Source organism: Nerophis ophidion, linkage group LG02 (assembly GCF_033978795.1).
Source record: "Nerophis ophidion isolate RoL-2023_Sa linkage group LG02, RoL_Noph_v1.0, whole genome shotgun sequence".
Lineage (NCBI taxonomy): Eukaryota > Metazoa > Chordata > Actinopteri > Syngnathiformes > Syngnathidae > Nerophis > Nerophis ophidion.
The window spans coordinates 3,676,426-3,697,110 of NC_084612.1; the positions used below are offsets into that span (position 1 = coordinate 3,676,426).

Genomic DNA, 20,685 nt, shown 5'->3' on the forward strand with positions numbered 1-20,685 from the left:
ATACTGTGAAAGTTCAATCCATAGTGGCTCCAAGACAGCAGTGAGAGTCCCGTCCACAGGAAACCATCTCAAGCGGATCAGCAGCGTAGAGATGTCCCCAACCGATACAGGCGAGCGGTCCATCCTGGGTCCCGACGAGCGGTCCATCCTGGGTCTCGACTCTGGACAGTCAGTACTTCATCCATGGTCATCGGACCGGACCCCCTCCACAAGGGAGGGGGGGACATAGGAGAAAGAAAAGAAGCGGCAGATCAACTGGTCTAAAAAAGGAGGTCTATTTAAAGGCTAGAGTATACAGATGAGTTTTAAGATGAGACTTAAATGCTTCTACTGAGGTAGCATCTCGAACTGTTACCGGGAGGGCATTCCAGAGTACTGGAGCCCGAACGGAAAATGCTCTATAGCCCGCAGACTTTTTTTGAGCTCTAGGAATCACTAATAAGCCGGAGTCTTTTGAACGCAGTGAATTGAAGTGAATTGTATTTATATAGCGCTTTTTCTCTAGTGACTCAAAGCGCTTTACATAGTGAAACCCAATATCTAAGTTACATTTAAACCAGTGTGGGTGGCACTGGGAGCAGGTGGACAAAGTGTCTTGCCCAAGGACACGACGGCAGTGACTAGGACTGCAGAAGCGGGAATCGAACCTGCAACCGAGCTATACCGCTCTTCAACTACATCAAGTCATTGGTCAATCTGCAAGTCAATCCTCAGATTTATTGTAGTGATTGGTGTATTAGTCTTTCACTTCATTGCTACAATTTTGCTGTTTTTGTCCCCACCAAAGCAGTCATTGTTCAGTCGACAACATGTCAGTCAGTTTCCTCGATACCACTTTTTCCCAGATGAACCTGGCCGAATGTGTTTGTTTGTTGGACTATTTGGACTGGAAGTGTCTAATAAAGTGTCTGAAGGTTGGCTCCAGTGATTTCTGGAGTTGGGAGTTAAAAAGGCCATCAATCCAAATATGGTCAGCTGATGTTCATTAGCTTGTTAGTTGTCAGTATGCAGAAGGAGTCTCGGTCAGTGTGTTGCTCACTTGCTGTCTTCCTTCAAATGGGGGGGAGGCAGGAATGTAAATCCAGAGGGGGGATTAGAGGCTGCACACTCGGAGTTGTTAAAAAAAAAAAAGCCCAAGTCATCCAGCTCTGCCTCAGTGCTGCCACTTGTGCAGGGTCCCCGGCAGACCAGGACCACAGCTGGCCGTGGAGGACTCGCATGCAGACCCATGAGGACGGCGCGGGCGTGAGGACGCGAAGCAGGAGCATCTGTGGCGGTCGGACATGGGTCGCGTTCATGGTGGGACTCTGTTAGTTTTCTGCGCCATGTGTGCCCCTTTCATGTGGGACTCTGGGGCCAGCTCCATCAGGACCACGCACGCACTGGACACCTCACAGTAGGTCCATCTTGCATTCTTATGTCCTGGACAGAAAGTATGTCACCATGAAATCATCTGTTCCAGTCTCCAACATAGGCAGTGACAAAGTCATTTTTAAAGGAATGTTAACATTCTTTACTTAATCATTAATTCAGCTGCAGTGCACATTTTAACCAAATGTTTCAAACTGAGAGCGGTTTTGAATGTTTTGACCCTGGTGTGGAGTTAATTAAATATCAGAAACAGTTCTGGGTATAATGCACCAGTCCAAACTAAAACCATGTTAAGAGTAGACTTGTATTTTCATTATCAACTGGATTTTCTCACCATACAAATATAATGTAAAAGTTAAATAATCTGTTTCAGGGTCAAACTGTTGACTTGTACATTCTTAAGGGTTATTCAAGTTTAAAAACAAAACAAAAACCCTGCCCTCTGTTTTTAATATTAAATTCCCTGCGGAGTACATGTTATTTTGATACATTATTGGCCTTAGTATGTTTAATTGTCAGCTTATTAAAAAAAAAAAAAAAACTATTTTACAAACTCCATATTGTTGTTTGGGGTGCACAACAAATCGATTCACATCCAACTCCTGATTCTTATCTGTTCCAGGGTCAAACTGTTGACTTTTTTAACATTCTTGACTGTCATTCAAGTGTTATTTTAACACATTTTTTTTTGGTTTGATATGTTTATTTGTCAGCTTATTGTATTTTTTTCTAATTACCTACTTTACACAATCCATTTTATTTGGGGTGCAGAAAAATTGGATTCACATAAGAATCTTGATTCTAAATCGATTAATATTAGAAATCAAATCAAAAATTGTGTGTGTGTATATAATGTGCATGTATGTATGTATGTATGTATGTATGTATGTGTATATATGTGTATATATACATATATGTGTATATATACGAATAAATATGTGTGTGTGTGTATATATATGTATATGTGTGTATGTATATATGTATGTATGTATATATATATATATATATATGTATACGTGCATATACATGTGTATATTTATATATATATATATATATATATATATATATATATATATACATACATACACCAGTGCCCCTCCGCCCCCAAAGTGAATAAGCGGTAGGAATTGGATGGATATATGTATATACATATATACACACACCCATATTATATATATATATATATATATATATATATATATATATATATATATATATATATATATATCCATCCCATCCATTTTCTACCGCTTATTCCCTTTTGGGGTCGCGGGGGGGGCTGGCGCCTATCTCAGCTACAATCGGGCGGGAGGCGGGGTACACCCTGGACAAGTCGCCACCTCATCGCAGGGCCAACACATATATATATATATATATATATATATATATATATATATATATATGTATATATGTGTATGTATATATGTGTATGTATATATGTATGTGTGTGTGTGAGATAAATATGTGTGTGTGTATATATAATGTGCATGTATGTATGTGTATATATGCGTGTATATACATATACCGTATGTATATATAAACATATATAATTATTTGTATATATATATATATGACACACACAAACATATATATATATATATATATATATATATGTATGTATCTAAATGTTTGTGTGTGTCATATATATATATATATATATATATATATATATATATATATATATATATATATATATATATATATATATATATATATATATATATGTATGTATGTATGTATGTATGTATGTATGTATGTGTGTGTGTATATATATATACAAACATACACACACTCTTTTTTTTTTTTTTTATAGGAATAAAAACATTTTAAAATTAAGTTTTTAGGCTTTCTCCATGTAAACAGAAGGAGCTTTTCTAGCCTACAACTGGAATCAAATTAAATTGTTAGGTGCCCAAACCCCCCCCCCCCCCATCCCCCTATTGTTGCCTTAATTGTTTACAAAATTATACAATACATGTCATGTAAATGGAAAATAAAATTGTTGACTTTTTACATTCTAAACTGTTATTCAAGAAAAAAACATCTGTTTAAAAAAACAAAGCTTAATATGAACGTACTTACAGTCAGTGTAGATGTTCTTCTAAAACCTCTTTGGGGGCTCACTTTGTTCAAAATACATCGTTTTAAAAATCCATAAATGAACTAATGTTGACATGCAAAGTGACAATAAGAGCTATTTCTATTATTGGAGCCAATTGATTTGACCAAAATCAAGTCTTAAATATTGAGTAAATACGGTAAAATGTCTGTTGATAAAACAATATATATTAATTCATAAATAAGTATGTACACATGTTTGAATGCAAACTGACAGTTTTTGCTGGAATATCAGAACCAGCTGCAACATGTTGTACTCGTGGAGTACTTCATCAAAGGGTGGAGAAATTGATTTTTGAAGGATGCTGGCACATGTCAATATGTTCTTACTTTCTCTTTTGTTTCCCTTGTCCCGATCAATCAGGGCAGCCATCAAATTACTGTTTCGATGTCCAAAACAATCCCCAAAACATCCCGACTTGACATCCTGCTGCTTTCATATGCAAATAATTTCTCCAAAATCAACACCATGCATCAAAACCCATGCAAAAAACATAACAAAAGAGCCGACCATTTTTTTCTTTTTGTCGTTTCCTCAGAGCTGAATGTCCCGACAATAAGATCCTAACTGTGGAGTATCCCTGCATCCGAGCTGGAGGCAAGAACAGCACCTGCCTCAGGTGAGTCGGTCATTACCTACTGTACTGTCATTGGTCATTGGTCAGTCTACCTGTCAAGTCCTTTAGCACAGGGATCGGTTGTAATGTCCCATTTCTGCTTAAGTCATTGGTTCGTCTATATATCAGTCATGTGTACTGCACTGTGATTGGTCGGGATGTCTTCTTTATGCAGTCATTGATCAGTCTACATGTCAAACATGTGTACTATTGCATAGTGATTGGTCTGTATCTCTTCTGCGTTATGCAGTCATTGATCAGTCTACACATCAACCATGAGTAGTACTGCACTGTCATTGGTCGTTATGTCTTCTGCTTTAAGGCAGTCATTGATCGGTCAAATATGTTTTGCACTTTGATAAACTGGACTGTCTGATCGCGTTCATTGCAGTCATTGGTCAATCGACACAAATCAATTATTAATGTACAACCAGCAAAGGGATTGGTTATGTCTTCCCTGCTTCCTGCAGTCATTGATCAGTCTACATGTCAACCATGTGTACTATTGCACAGTGATTGGTCGGTATGTCTTCTGCATTATGCAGTCATTGATTGGTCTACACATCAACCATGAGTAGTGCTGCACTGTCATTGGTCGTTATGTCTTCTGCTTTAAGGCAGTCATTGATCGGTCAAATATGTTTTGCACTTTGATAAACTGGACTGTCTGATCGCGTTCATTGCAGTCATTGGTCAATCGACACAAATCAATTATTAATGTACAACCAGCAAAGGGATTGGTTATGTCTTCCCTGCTTCCTGCAGTCATTGATCAGTCTACATGTCAACCATGTGTACTATTGCACAGTGATTGGTCGGTATGTCTTCTGCATTATGCAGTCATTGATCGGTCTACACATCAACCATGAGTAGTACTGCACTGTCATTGGTCGTTATGTCTTCTGCTTTAAGGCAGTCATTGATCGGTCAAATATGTTTTGCACTTTAATAAACTGGACTGTCTAATCACGTTCATTGCGGTCATTGGTCAATTGACACAAATCAATTATTAATGTACAACCATCAAAGGGATAGGTTATATCTTCCCTGCTTCCTGCAGTCATTGATCAGTCTACATGTCAACCATGTGTACTATTGCACAGTGATTGGTCGGTATGTCTTCTGCATTATGCAGTCATTGATCGGTCTACACATCAACCATGAGTAGTACTGCACTGTCATTGGTCGTTATGTCTTCTGCTTTAAGGCAGTCATTGATCGGTCAAATATGTTTTGCACTTTAATAAACTGGACTGTCTAATCACGTTCATTGCGGTCATTGGTCAATTGACACAAATCAATTATTAATGTACAACCATCAAAGGGATAGGTTATATCTTCCCTGCTTCCTGCAGTCATTGATCAGTCTACATGTCAACCATGTGTACTACTGCTCTGTGATTGGTCTGTATGTCTTCTGCGTTATGCAGTCATTGATCAGTCTACACATCAACCATGAGTAGTACTGCACTGTCATTGGTCGTTATGTCTTCTGCTTTAAGGCAGTCATTGATCGGTCAAATATGTTTTGCACTTTGATAAACTGGACTGTCTCATCACATTCGTTACGGTCATCTGTCAATCTACACAAATCAATCATTAATGTACAACCAGCAACAGGATTGGTTATGTCATCCCTGCTTTGTGCAGTCATTGATCAGTCTACATGTCAACCATGCGTAATACTGCACTATGATTGGTCGGTATGTCTTCTGCTTTAAGGCAGTCATTGATTAGTCTACATGTCAACCATGTGTACTACTGAACTGTTATTGGTCTGTATGTCTTCTGCTTTATGCAGTAATTGATCAGTCTACATACACGTCAACCATGTGTACTACTGGACAGTTGATTAGGCGGTATGTCTTCTGCTTTAAGGCAGTCATTGATCGGTCAAATATGTTTTGCACTTTGATAAACTGGACTGTCTAATCACGTTCATTGCGGTCATTGGTCAATCTACACAAATCAATCATTAATGTACAACCAGCAAAGGGATTGGTTATGTCTTCCCTGCTTCCTGCAGTCATTGATCAGTCTACATGTCAACCATGTGTACTACTACACAGTTGATTGGTCGGTATGTTTTCTGCTTTAAGGCAGTCATTGATCGGTCAAATATGTTTTGCACTTTGATAAACTGGACTGTCTAATCACGTTCATTAGGGTAATTGATCAATCATTAATGTACAACCAGCAAAGGGATTGGTTATGTCTTCCTTGTTTTTTGCAGTCATTGGTCAATCTACATGTCAACCATGTGGTATACTCCACAGTGATTGGTTGGTATGTCTTCTGCTTTGTGCAGTCATTGATCGGTCAAATGTTTTGCACTTTGATAAACTGGACTGTCTGTTCACGTTCATTGCAGTCATTGGTCAATCTACACAAATCAATCATTAATGTACAACCAGCAAAGGGATTGGTTATGTCTTCCCTGCTTTGTGCAGTCATTGATCAGTCTACATGTCAACCATGTGTACTTCTGCACAGTTGATTGGTCGGTGTGTCTTCTGCTTTATGCAGTCATTGATCAGTCTACATGTCACTCATGTGTACTACTGCACTATGATTGGTCGGTATGTCTTCTGCTTTAAAGCAGTCATTGATCGGTCAAATATGTTTTGCACTTTGATAAACTGGACTGTCTAATCACGTTCATTGCGGTCATTGGTCAATCTACACAAATCAATCATTAATGTACAACCAGCAAAGGGATTGGTTATGTCTTCCCTGCTTCCTGCAGTCATTGATCAGTCTACATGTCAACCATGTGTACTACTACACAGTTGATTGGTCGGTATGTTTTCTGCTTTAAGGCAGTCATTGATCGGTCAAATATGTTTTGCACTTTGATAAACTGGACTGTCTAATCACGTTCATTAGGGTAATTGATCAATCATTAATGTACAACCAGCAAAGGGATTGGATATGTCTTCCTTGTTTTTTGCAGTCATTGGTCAATCTACATGTCAACCATGTGGTATACTCCACAGTGATTGGTTGGTATGTCTTCTGCATTGTGCAGTCATTGATCGGTCAAATGTTTTGCACTTTGATAAACTGGACTGTCTGTTCACGTTCATTGCAGTCATTGGTCAATCTACACAAATCAATCATTAATGTACAACCAGCAAAGGGATTGGTTATGTCTTCCCTGCTTTGTGCAGTCATTGATCAGTCTACATGTCAACCATGTGTACTTCTGCACAGTTGATTGGTCGGTGTGTCTTCTGCTTTATGCAGTCATTGATCAGTCTACATGTCAACCATGTGTACTCCTGCACTATGATTGGTCGGTATGTCTTCTGCTTTAAAGCAGTCATTGATCGGTCAAATATGTTTTGCACATTGATAAACTGGACTGTGAAATCATGTTCATTAGGGTCATTGATCAATCAACACAAATCAATCAATGTACAATCAGCAGAGTATTTGTTTGGCTTATGTTTCCCACTTTGGGCCGTCATTGATCAGTCTACACGTCAATCGCATTGCACATTGATTAGCTGGAGTGTCTCTTCAGCTCCATTAAGTCCAGAGTTGGTCGACACAAATCATTAATGTGCAACCAGCAAAGGGATTGGTTATGTATTCCCTACATTATGAAGACATTGGTCAGTCTACCTGCCAATCATAATCTACATATTGTCTTTTCGGGTTCATTAAGTCATTGATTGGTAGACACAAAACAATCATTAATGTACAACCAGCAAAGGGATTGGTTATGTATTCCCTACAATATTCAGTCCTTGGTCAGTCTACATGCCAATCATTGTATTCTACACACAGTCTTTTCATGTTCATTGAGTCCATAGTTGGTGGACACAAATCAATCATTAATGTACAACCAGCAAAAGGATTGGTTATGTATTCTCTACATTATCCAGTCATTGATCAGTCTACATGCCAATCATTGTATTCTACACACTGTCTTTTCAGGTTCATTGAGTCCATGTTCGGTGGAGACAAATCAATCATTAATGTACAACCAGCAAAGGGATTGGTTATGTATTCCCTACATTATGCAGTCATTGGTCAGTCTACATGCCAATCATTATATTATACATATTGTCTTTTTGGGTTCTTTAAGTCATTGATTGGTAGACACAAATCAATCATTAATGTACAACCAGCAAAGGGATTGGTTATGTATTCCCTACATTATGCAGTCATTGGTCAGTCTCTATGACAATCATTATATTCTACACATTTTCTTTTCAGGTTCATTAACTCATTGATCGGTAGGCACAAACTAATCATGCATGTACAACCAGCAAAGGGATTGATTATGTCTTCCGTACATTGTGCAGTCATTGGTCAGTCGACATACCAATGATTATATTCTATACATTGTCTTTTCAAGTTCATTAAGTCATGGGCATGTCAACACATATTAATCATTAGTGTACAATCAGCAAGGGTATTGGTTATGTCTTCCCTACATTGTGCAGTCATTGGTCAGTCGACATGTCAGTCATCATATTCTATAAATTGTCTTTTTTAAGTCATTGGTTGGTAGACACAAATCAATCATAATTTTTGATTTAATGTTTTTCCTACATTATGCAGTCATTGGTCAGTCTAGATGTCAATTGTTGTACTCTACACATTTTCTTTTCCGCTCCATTATCACTTATTAGTGTACAGTCAGCACAGAGGTTGGTTGTAGTGTCCATATTCTGCTTAAGTCATTGGTCAGTCTACGGTCTGCATATCAATCAGGTGTACTACAGCACAATGATGGTCTTCTTTATGCTGTCATTGTTTTGCTTATTGATAAGCTGGACTGTTTTTTCACGTTCATTAAGTTATTGGTCGGTCTACACAAAAGTGATTATTTGGCATATCTTTCTCACTTTGAGTGGTCGATTGCACACTGATTTGCTTGACTGTTTCTTCAGCACCATTAAATCATTGGTCGGTCGACACAAAATAATCAATGTACAAACAGCAAAGAAATTTGGTTGTTTTGCCTTTCTTATATCATACAGTCATTGGTCAGTCTAGATGCCAACCCTACACATTTTCTTTTCAGGTTTAGGTCACTGAGCAGTTTACATGTCAGTCAGTACATTCTGCACATTGATTAGCTTGACTGTCTTTTCAGGTTCATCAAGTCATTGGCCTGTGAACAGAAATCAAACATTACTATGCAACAAGAAGAAGAAATTCCTGAGGGAATTGTGTGTGAATGCTGCAATGCTGACGTTGAAGTGAAATGCTGACATGATTGTAGGATGAATGTAAGAATAGTTTGAATGTGACAATGGTTTGAATGTTGAAATGCTAATGGAAGGTAGGAAGAATGTAGAAATAGCTTAAATGTTTAAATTGTTTAAATGCTGAAATGTTTGAATGTTGGAATGGTTTGAATGCTGAAGCGTTACAATTTCCAGGAAAATCGAAATTTGGTTTGGAACTTGGAAAAGTGTTAGTTTGAATGTCCAGGATGAGCGTAACGTGTTAATATTGGAATGGTTTGAATAGATTGAAAAAAAATGGGGAATTGTGCAACTTAAAAGAAAGTCAATCAATCAATGTTTACTTATATAGCCCTAAATCACTAGTGTCTCAAAGGGCTGCACAAACCACTACGACATCCTCGGTAGGCCCACATAAGGGCAAGGAAAACTCACACCCAGTGGGACATTGGTGACAATGATGACTATGAGAACCTTGGAGAGGAGGAAAGCAATGGATGTCGAGCGGGTCTAACATGATACTGTGAAAGTTCAATCCATAATGGATCCAACACAGTCGCGAGAGTCCAGTCCAAAGCGGATCCAACACAGCAGCGAGAGTCCCGTTCACAGCGGAGCCAGCAGGAAACCATCCCAAGCGGAGGCGGATCAGCATCGCAGAGATGTCCCCAGCCGATACACAGGCAAGCAGTACATGGCCACCGGATCGGACCGGACCCCTCCACAAAGGAGAGTGGGACATAGAAGAAAAAGAAAAGAAACGGCAGATCAACTGGTCTAAAAAGGGAGTCTATTTAAAGGCTAGAGTATACAAATGAGTTTTAAGGTGAGACTTAAATGCTTCTACTGAGGTGGCATCTCGAACTGTTACCGGGAGGGCATTCCAGAGTACTGGAGCCCGAACGGAAAATGCTCTATAGCTCGCAGACTTTTTTTGGGCTTTGGGAATCACTAATAAGCCGGAGTCCTTTGAACGCAGATTTCTTGCCGGGACATATGGTACAATACAATCGGCAAGATAGGACCGTGTAGTATTTTATACATAAGTAGTAAAACCTTAAAGTCACATCTTGAGTGCACAGGAAGTCCCATTCATTTTAATGGGAACTTCCTGAAAAATTGGGAATTTTGGGAAAAGCGGGATTTTTTTGAGCATGACTAGGAGCATGCATGTCCTGAATGAGCTGAAATGGTTGGTGTTGGAATTGTTTAAATCGGGCAAGAAATGTTGAATTAGTAACAGTTTTTAATAAAGAAATTCCTGGAATTTCGGGAAAAGCTGAATTTTTTTTTCTTAACCAACTTGATTTTTGTCCTAAATATGAGTGTTTAGACGGAACGGTTGAAATGGGTTGAAAAATGTGAAAGGAGTAGTCTAACTTAAGGCTGGAAATAGGTTACCATACTTGTCAACCTTGAGACCTCTGATTTTGGGAGGTGTGGTCGGGAGTGAGGCAGGGGGCGTGGTTGGGGGCGTGGTTAAGAGGGGAGGAGTATATTTACAGCTAGAATTCTCCAAGTCAAGTATTTCATATATATATATATATATATATATAGAAGAAATACTTGACTTTCAGTGAATTCTAGCTATATATATATATATATATATATATATATATATTAGAGGTGTTGGAAAAAATCGATTCGAATACGAATCGAATCGAATGCGTTGTGCGATACAGAATCGATTCTCATTTTTAAAAAATCGATTAAAAAAAAAAAAAACGTCTTTTTTTTATCAATCTAAAACCACACAATACCATAACAATGCAATCCAATTCCAAAACCGAACCTGACCCAGCAACACTCAGAACTGCAATAAACAGAGCAATTGAGAGGAGACACAAACACCACACAGAACAAACCAAAAGTAGTGAAACAAAAATGATTATTATCAACAACAGTATCAATATTAGTTATAATTTCAGCATAGCTGTGATTAAAAATCCCTCATTGACATTATCATTAGACATTTATAAAAATAATAAAAAAACATTAGTGTCACAGTGGCTTACACTTGCATCACATCTCATAAGCTTGACAACACACTGTGTCCAATGTTTTCACAAAGATAGAATATGTCATATTGTTGGTTTGTTTAATAGTTAAATATTTTTTACATTATTGCAATCAGTTGATAAAATGTTGTCCTTTACAATTATAAAAGCTTTTTAAAAAAAAAAATCAACTACTCTGCTAGCATGTCAGCAGACTGGGGTAGATCCTGCTGAAATCCTATGTATTGAATGAATACAGAATCGTTTTGAGTCGGAAAAATATAGTTTTTGAATCGAGAATAAAATCGAATCGAAAAAATCGATATATTATCGAATCGTGACCCCAAGAATCAATATTGAATCGAATCGTGGGACACCAAAAGATTCACAGCCCTAATATATATATATATATATATATATATATATATGTACATGAATGAATGGTTTATTTTGAGCCACGCAAACAAAACAAGAGAATGACATAAAATACAAAAGAAATATATAAATACATTATTTTTACACCTACATTGAAAACATTACATGTGACTAATCTTTTGTAGATGTCAAGATTGGCTCAAAAGGGAGTGGGAAGAAGTAAACTTATTAGGTCCCACCCCTATACATATACAATATATATTTACAATATATAATACAATGTACATAAAATAAATACTTCAACTTCAGTGTTCATTTATTTACACATATACACACACAACACTCATCTACTCATTGTTGAGTTAAGGGTTGAATCGTCCATCCTTGTTTTATTTTCTGTCACAATTTTTTTAACCATGCTGAACACCCTCTCTGATGATGCATTGCTGTGTGGCACACAGGAAAGTGCTTTCATCAAATGCACTAGAGTCTCGAAATCTTCTATCTCTCCCTAAAATGGCCCAAAACCGGTCCATCTTTGCTTCCTGAGGAAGATCTGCACTGCCAAGCACTCGGTAGTCCACTACTTCTTTCCGGAGGCTATCCAGGTCCAATCGCAGCTGCGACTTGGAACTTACAAGCGTATTTCTTCATCTTACTCGTCGTCGGCGTCGCCACGGCTGTATCTTCCTCGTTCTTCTGCTTCGTCTCCTTGTTGTGTGCGCAGTTGTGCACTGCACTCTCTAAAAGCTGTAAATATTATTGTCATATATTCATGTACAGTAGATGGCATTATTGTCCTGTTTAAGAGTGTCACAACATTGCTGTCTATGGCAGACAAACTGCTTTACGGTAGACGAAAACGTGACTGCTGTTGTTGTGTGTTGTTACCGGGCTGGGAGGACGTTAATGAAACTGCCTAACAATAAACCCACATAAGAAACCAAGAACTCACCCTTGATCATTCTACAGTTATAACGTCATTGGGCAGACACGCTGTTTATATTGTGGGAAAGCGGACGTGAAAACAGGCTGTCCTCACTCAGGTCGGCATGGAGCTGGAGGGGGCGTGGCCTCCAGCTCCGCCTGAATTTCGGGAGATTTTCGGTAGAAAATTTGTCCCGGGAGGTTTTTTGGGAGAGGCGCTGAATTTCGGGAGTCTCCGGGAGGTTTGGCAAGTATGTAAGTTACCTAAAAACGGGAAGTCTTGAAAATGTGTTTAATGTGGAAAAATGGTACTTTGAATATCCAGAATGGTGGAATGTGTTGAAGGTAGAATGGGTTGAAAAATGTGGGAATTTTGAATGTTGAAAATGCAAAAATAAAGAAATGATGGGAAATCCAGGAATTATTTTTTTTTCAGAATTGTTGAAGTAATGCACACAATTCTTGAACGGGCTGAATATTTTGAAGTTGGAACAGTTTGAATCAGATGAAACATGTGGAAGTTGTGGATCTCTGAAAGATGTCCCATTCATTTCAATGGGAAATTCAGGAAAAAAAAAGGGAATTCCAGGGAAAAGCGGGAATTTATTTGGAAGTTATTTGGTTGGTCGACACAAATCAATCATTACATTACAACCAGCAAAGTGAATTAGTGAATTAGTGAATTATATTTATATAGCGCTTTTCTCTAGCGACTCAAAGCGCTTTACATAGTGAAACCCAATATCTAAGTTACATTTTTAAACCAGTGTGGGTGGCACTGGGAGCAGGTGGGTAAAGTGTCTTGCCCAAGGACACAACGGCAGTGACTAAGATGGGGGAAGCGGGAATCGAACCTGCAACCCTCAAGTTGCTGGCACGGCCGCTCTACCAACCGAGCTATTCCGCCCGGTTGGTAGAGTGACACATCTGTCCAACTAGATGTAGTCATTGATCATCTTAACTGTCAATCATTCATCATGTCACACCTATGGATCTTGTTTTGTCATGTTATGTTTTTGTTTTTGGACTCTTGTTTCCCGTTTTACACTTGCTGGTTTTGTTTTTCCACAGTAACCCATTAGTTTCCACCTGGTCTCCAAGTCACGCCCAGCCCTCAGTACCACACCTGTTTCTAATCATCATAGCTGCTATTTATATAATTCTGTTTCTGTCCTCGTCCTGGGAACTTTGCTATTTGCATTCTGCTTCATGCTTTCACGCACCCTCAATTACCTTGCAATCCATGCCCCTTGTACCTGTCACAGTAAGTTGTTTTTTTTGTGTTAGTTATTCATAGTTTTGCCACAGTGCAAGTTTAAGTTAGTTCGTTGTCTTTCAGGCCATCGAGCAGTTGTTTTGTTTTCCTGATTGTATTTTTGTAGCCAAGTTTTATACCTCTTTGTGAGCGCCCTTGGTTTGTTTATTTTTGTATTTAGAATCCCAATAAAACATCACGTACCTTAATTCACGCCTGGCTTGTCCCATATTCCCTCTGCGTCGAAGGAGCACACACAATCCATGTCCTAGGTTGACACATCATTAGAATCTATTTCGAACAGTGCTCACCTACATATATATAGAGCTTCACGGTGGCAGAGGGGTTAGTGCGTCTGCCTCACAATACGAAGTTCCTGCAGTCCTGGGTTCAAATCCAGGCTGGGGATCTTTCTGTGTGGAGTTTGCATGTTCTCCCCGTGAATGCGTGGGTTCCCTCCGGGTAATCCGGCTTCCTCCCACTTCCAAAAATATGCACCTGGGGATAGGTTGATTGGTAACACTAAATTGGCCCTAGTGTGTGAATCAATCAATCAATGTTTATTTATATAGCCCCAAATCACAAATGTCTCAAAGGACTGCACAAATCATTACGACTACAACATCCTCGGAAGAACCCACAAAAGGGCAAGGAAAACTCACACCCAGTGGGCAGGGAGAATTCACATCCAGTGGGACGCCAGCGACAATGCTGACTATGAGAAACCTTGGAGAGGACCTCAGATGTGGGCAACCCCCCCCCTCTAGGGGACCGAAAGCAATGGATGTCGAGCGGGTCTAACATGATACTGTGAAAGTTCAATCCATAGTGGCTCCAAGACAGCAGTGAGAGTCCCGTCCACAGGAAACCATCTCAAGCGGATCAGCAGCGTAGAGATGTCCCCAACCGATACAGGCGAGCGGTCCATCCTGGGTCTCGACTCTGGACAGTCAGTACTTCATCCATGGTCATCGGACCGGACCCCCTCCACAAGGGAGGGGGGGACATAGGAGAAAGAAAAGAAGCGGCAGATCAACTGGTCTAAAAAGGAGGTCTATTTAAAGGCTAGAGTATACAGATGAGTTTTAAGATGAGACTTAAATGCTTCTACTGAGGTAGCATCTCGAACTGTTACCGGGAGGGCATTCCAGAGTACTGGAGCCCGAACGGAAAACGCTCTATGTGGTCTGTCTATCTGTGTTGGCCCTGCGATGAGGTGGCGACTTGTCCAGGGTGTACCCTGCCTTCCGCCCGATTGTAGCTGAGATATGGAATAAGCGGTAGAAAATGGATGAAAATGGACGGGCTCCCGTCCCTCCATAGCACATAATACACGTTCTCTAAAATGTGCTGACACAGCAACAGTTTGTTCCCACTTTGGATTTGGACTAGATTCCCAGGAAGTCAGAGTTGCCACACACAAGTTCACAAAAAGACATTCAAAATGATCATAGTTTATATTATTGCATTTAATATTGCAAGTAATAAAGTTGTATTTGATTGTAAATCATTTCATATTCATTCCCAGCATTGATGTACAATCTAGTAGGAAAGCTTTAGTTGACAGAAGAGGATGTGATTCCTTATTTTTATCACTTTGGCCTCAGAGGATGAAGAGTTGTCAAGCATGGGAAACTTTTAGGATCCGCTCTGTTGATCTTATGTCCAGGATGGGCACGATTACGAAATATCAGCTCGATCATTGATTATGTTAAGTGATATCAGCTCAATCATTGATTATTATTAAGTGATATCAGCTCGATCATTGATTATTATTATATCAAGTGATATCATCTCGGTGATATCAGCTTGATCATTGATTATTATATTAAGTAATGACTGCTTGATCATTGATTATTATTATATCAGGTGATATCTGCTTGATCATTGGTTGTTATAATAAGTGATATCATCTCAATCATTGATTATTATAATAGGTGAGATCAGCTTGATCATTGATTATTATATTAAGTAATGTCCGCTTGATCATTGATTATTATTATATTAGGTGATATCTGCTTGATCATTGGTTATTATAATAAGTGATATAAGCTCGATCATTGATTATTATATTGGGTTGTATCAGCTCGATCATTGATTATTATTAAGTAATATCCGCTTGATCATTGATTATCATTATATTAGGTGGTGTCAGCTCAATTGTTTATTATTATATTCAGGGATATCAGCTCGATCATTGATTATTGTTCTATGAAGTGATATCAACTCGATCAATAATTATTATAATGGGTAACATCAGCTTGATTATTATTATAGTAGCTGGTATCAGCTCGATCATTGGTTATTATTATATTAAGGGATATCCACTGGATCATTGATTATTACTATTTTAAGTAATGGCCGCTTGATCACTGATTATTATTATATTGGGTGATATCTCCTTGATCATTGATTATTATAATAAATAATATAAGCTCGTTTATTGATTATATTAATAATCAATATTGTGTTGTATCAGCTCGATCATTCATTATTATTAAGTAATAGCCGCTTGAACATTGATTATTATTATTTTAGGTAGTATCAGCTCAATAATTTATTATTATATTAAGGGATATCCGCTGGATCATTGATTATTTTATTAAGTAATATCCGCTTGATCATTTATTATTATATTAAGTAATATCTGCTTGATCATTTATTACTATTATATTAGGTGGTATAAGCTTGATCATCGATTATTATTATATTAAGGGATATCCGCTCGATGATTGTTTATTTTATTAAGTAATATCCGCTTGATCATTGATTATTATAATAGGTGATATCAGCTGGATTATTGATTATTATATTAGATGGTATCAGCTCGATCATTGATTATTATTATAATAAGGGATATCCGCTGGATCATTGATTATTATCATATTAAGTAATGTCCGCTTAATCATTGATTATTATTACATTAGGTGATATCTCCTTGATCATTGATTATTATAATAAGTGATGTAAGCTCGATCGTTGATTATTATTATATTGAGTTGTATCAGCTCAATCATTGATTATTATTAAGTAATATCCGCTTGATCATTGATTATTATTATATTAGGTGGTGTCAGCTCAATCCATGATTATTGTTCTTTGAAGTGATATCAACTCGATCAATGATTATTATAATAGGTGATATCAGCTTGATTATTGATCATTATATTATATGGTATCAGCTCGATCATTGATTATTATTATAATAAGGGATATCCGCTGGATCATTGATTATTATCATATTAAGTAATGTCCGCTTAATCATTGATTATTATTATATTAGGTGATATCTCCTTGATCATTGATTATTATAATAAGTGATATAAGCTCGTTTAGACCCAGGACACGTTGGGAAGACTATGTCTCCCGGCTGGCCTGGGATCGCCTCGGGATCCCCCGGGAAGAGCTAGACGAAGTGGCTGGAGGTAGGGAAGTCTGGGCTTCCCTGCTTAGGCTGCTGCCCCCGCGACCCGACCTCGGATAAGCGGAAGATGATGGATGGATGGATGGATAAGCTTGTTTATTGATTATTATTATATTGGGTTGTATCAGCTCGATCATTCATTATTATTTAGTAATAGCCGCTTGAACATTGATTATTATTATTTTAGGTAGTATCAGCTCAATAATTTATTATTATATTAGGGGATATCCGCTGGATCATTGTTTATTTTATTAAGTAATATCCGCTTGATCATTAATTATCATATTAAGTAATATCCGCTTGATCATTTATTACTATTATATTAGGTGGTATAAGTTCGATCATCGATTATTATTATATTAAGGGATATCCGCTCGATGATTGTTTATTGTATTAAGTAATATCCGCTTGAACCTATATTATTATAATAAGGGATATCAGCTCGATCATTGATTATTATTATATTAGGTGGTATCAACTCGATCATTGATTATTATTATATTAGGTGGTATCAACTCGATCATTGATTATTATTATATTAAGGGATATCCGCTCAATGATTATTATTTTATTAAGTAACATCCGTTTGATCATTGATTATTATGATAAGTGACATCATCCTGACAGTTGATTATTATTATATTAGGTGGTATCAGCTTGATGATCGATTACTAATATAATAAGGGATATCCGCTGGATCCTTGATTAGTATTTTATTAAGTAATATCCGCTTGATCATTGATTATTATAAGTGATATCAGCTCGATTAGTGATTATCATTATATTAGGTGGTATCAGCTCGATCATTGATTATTATATTAAGGGATATCCGCTCAATCTTTGTTTATTATTTTATTAAGCAATATCCGCTTAATCATTAGTATAATAAGTGATATCAGCTCGATCATTGATTATTATTACATTAGGTGGTATCAGCTGGATCATTGATTTTTAATATACTAAGTAATATCCACTCAATCATTGATTATTTTAAGTGATATCCGCTCGATCATTGATTATTATTATATTAAGTAATATCCGTTTGATATTTGAATATTATAATAAGTGACATCAGCTCGATCATTGATTATTATTATATTAGGTGGTATCAGCTTGATCATCGATTATTACATTTAGGGATATCCGCTGGATCATTGATTAGTATTTTATTAAGTAATATTCTCTTGATCATTGATTATTATTACATTAGGTGGTATCAGCTGGATCATTGATTTTTAATATACTAAGTAATATCCGCTCAATCCTTGGTTATTTTAAGTGATATCCGCTCGATCATTGATTATTATTATATTAATTAATATCTGCTTGATTATTGATTATTATATTTAGGGATATCTGCTTGATCATTGATTATTATTATATCAAGGGATATCCGCTCGATCATTGATTTTTATTAACTGATATTCCCTCTATCATTGATTATTATTATATTAAGTAATATCTGCTTGATCATTGATTAATTTTATATTTAAGAGATATCCACTGGATCAACAGTATTATATTAAGTAATATCCGCTTAATCATTGATTATTATATTAATAACCGCTCGATCACTTATTATTCTACTATGTGATATCAGCTCGATAATTGATTATTATATTAACTGATATCCGCTCGACTATTGATTATTAATATACTAAGTAATATCTGCTCGATCATTGATTATTTTAAGCGATATCCACTCGATCATTGATTATTATTATGTTAATTAATATCCGCTTGATTATTGAATATTATATTTACGGATATCTGCTTGATCATTGATTATTATTATATTAAGGGATATCCGCTCGATCGTTGATTATTATATTAAGTGATATCCGCTCGATCATTGATTATTATAAACTGTTATCTGCTCTATCATTGATTATTGTTATATTTAGTGATATCTGCTTGATCATTGATTAATATTATATTAAAGGATATCCGCTGGATCAATAGTATTGTATTAAGTAATATCTGCTTGTTTATTGATTACTATATTAATAACCGCTCGATCACTTATTATTGTATTATGTGATATCAGCTCGATAATCGATTATTATTATAATAACTGATATCCGCTCGATTATTGATTATTAATATACTAAGTAATATCCGCTTGATCATTGATTATTATGTTAAGTGATATCCGCTCAATCATTAATTTTTATTAACTGATATTTGCTCAATCATTAATTATTATCAACTGATATTTGCACGATAATTGATTTTTACTATAAGTATTGTGAATTGTGAATTATATTTATATAGCGGTTTTCTCTAGTGACTCAAAGCGCTTTACATAGTGAAACCCAATATCTAAGTTACATTTAAAGCAGTGTGGGTGGCACTGGGAGCACTTGGGTAAAGTGTCTTGCCCAAGGACACAACGGCAGTGATTAGGATGGCGGAAGCGGGAATCGAACCTGCAACCCTCAAGTTGCTGGCACGGCCACTCTACCAACCGAGCTATACCTAAACTTAAATAAAATAACAACAAAAAAATACGGATCACCTTACAAAGAATAACTTGAGCATTTTGAGTAATATCAGCTCGATCATTTATTATAATAAGTGATATCTGGTTGATCTTTGATTATTATTATTATATTAAGTGATAGCAGCTGCTTCATTGATTATTATTATATTAAGTGGCATTAACTCAATCATCCATTCATTTTCTACCGCTTATCCCTTTCGGGATCGCCACTTCAATGCAGCGCTCAATCTCATCATTGATTATTGTATTACATGATATCAGCTCAATCATTGATTATTGTCAAGTGATATCAACTCAATCATTTATTATTATATTACGTGGTATCTACTCGATCATTGATTTTTGTCATATTTAGATATATCCGCTTGATCATTGACTATTATTACATTAAGTGATATCCGCTCAATGATTGATTATTATGATCTTAAGATGTATGTATACGCTTGATCGCTGATTATTATTACATTAAGTGATATCAACTCAATTATTGATTATTAGCGCTTCAATACACGGTTTTTAATCCACAAGGTTAAGTCTTCCAGTTGAATCTAATGTACCGTGGGCTTTGACTTTGTGCACTAATTTAAGTCTTTTTCTGTTTCTATTATAAGAAAGGTGTAGGTCAGCATTATTAACTGGTGAGAGGAGCATTGATTACTTTTGTGATGCACCTGCTACACCGCACAAGTTCTCCTGTATACAAGCAAGTGTACCGTAGTCTTTTGTTTTGTGGATTATTATTTAGACTTTCTGCTCATTTTCACTATTAAAGAAGGGGGTTATATTTAAAATGAATAATTGGCGGGTGGAGCGATCGCACGTCTATGTTGTACTCACCTGAGTGACAGCGCCTACCTTGGAGTTACTCCATTAATTCTCTTATTTCTATGTTTT

At 36.9% G+C, this 20,685-nt stretch overlaps 1 protein-coding gene across 1 annotated transcript in view; it reads left to right on the plus strand.

The window, feature by feature from the left end:
• Nucleotides 1–1,035: 1,035 nt before the first annotated feature.
• LOC133536067 (collagen and calcium-binding EGF domain-containing protein 1-like) overlaps nt 1,036–20,685 on the plus strand; it is a 163,375-nt gene continuing 143,725 nt past the window's right edge. The window contains exons 1-2 of the mRNA XM_061876264.1: nt 1,036–1,396; nt 4,029–4,109. Of these exons, the coding sequence (XP_061732248.1) occupies nt 1,284–1,396; nt 4,029–4,109 (194 nt within the window). The 5' untranslated portion in view covers nt 1,036–1,283. The remainder of the gene's footprint in view (nt 1,397–4,028; nt 4,110–20,685) is intronic.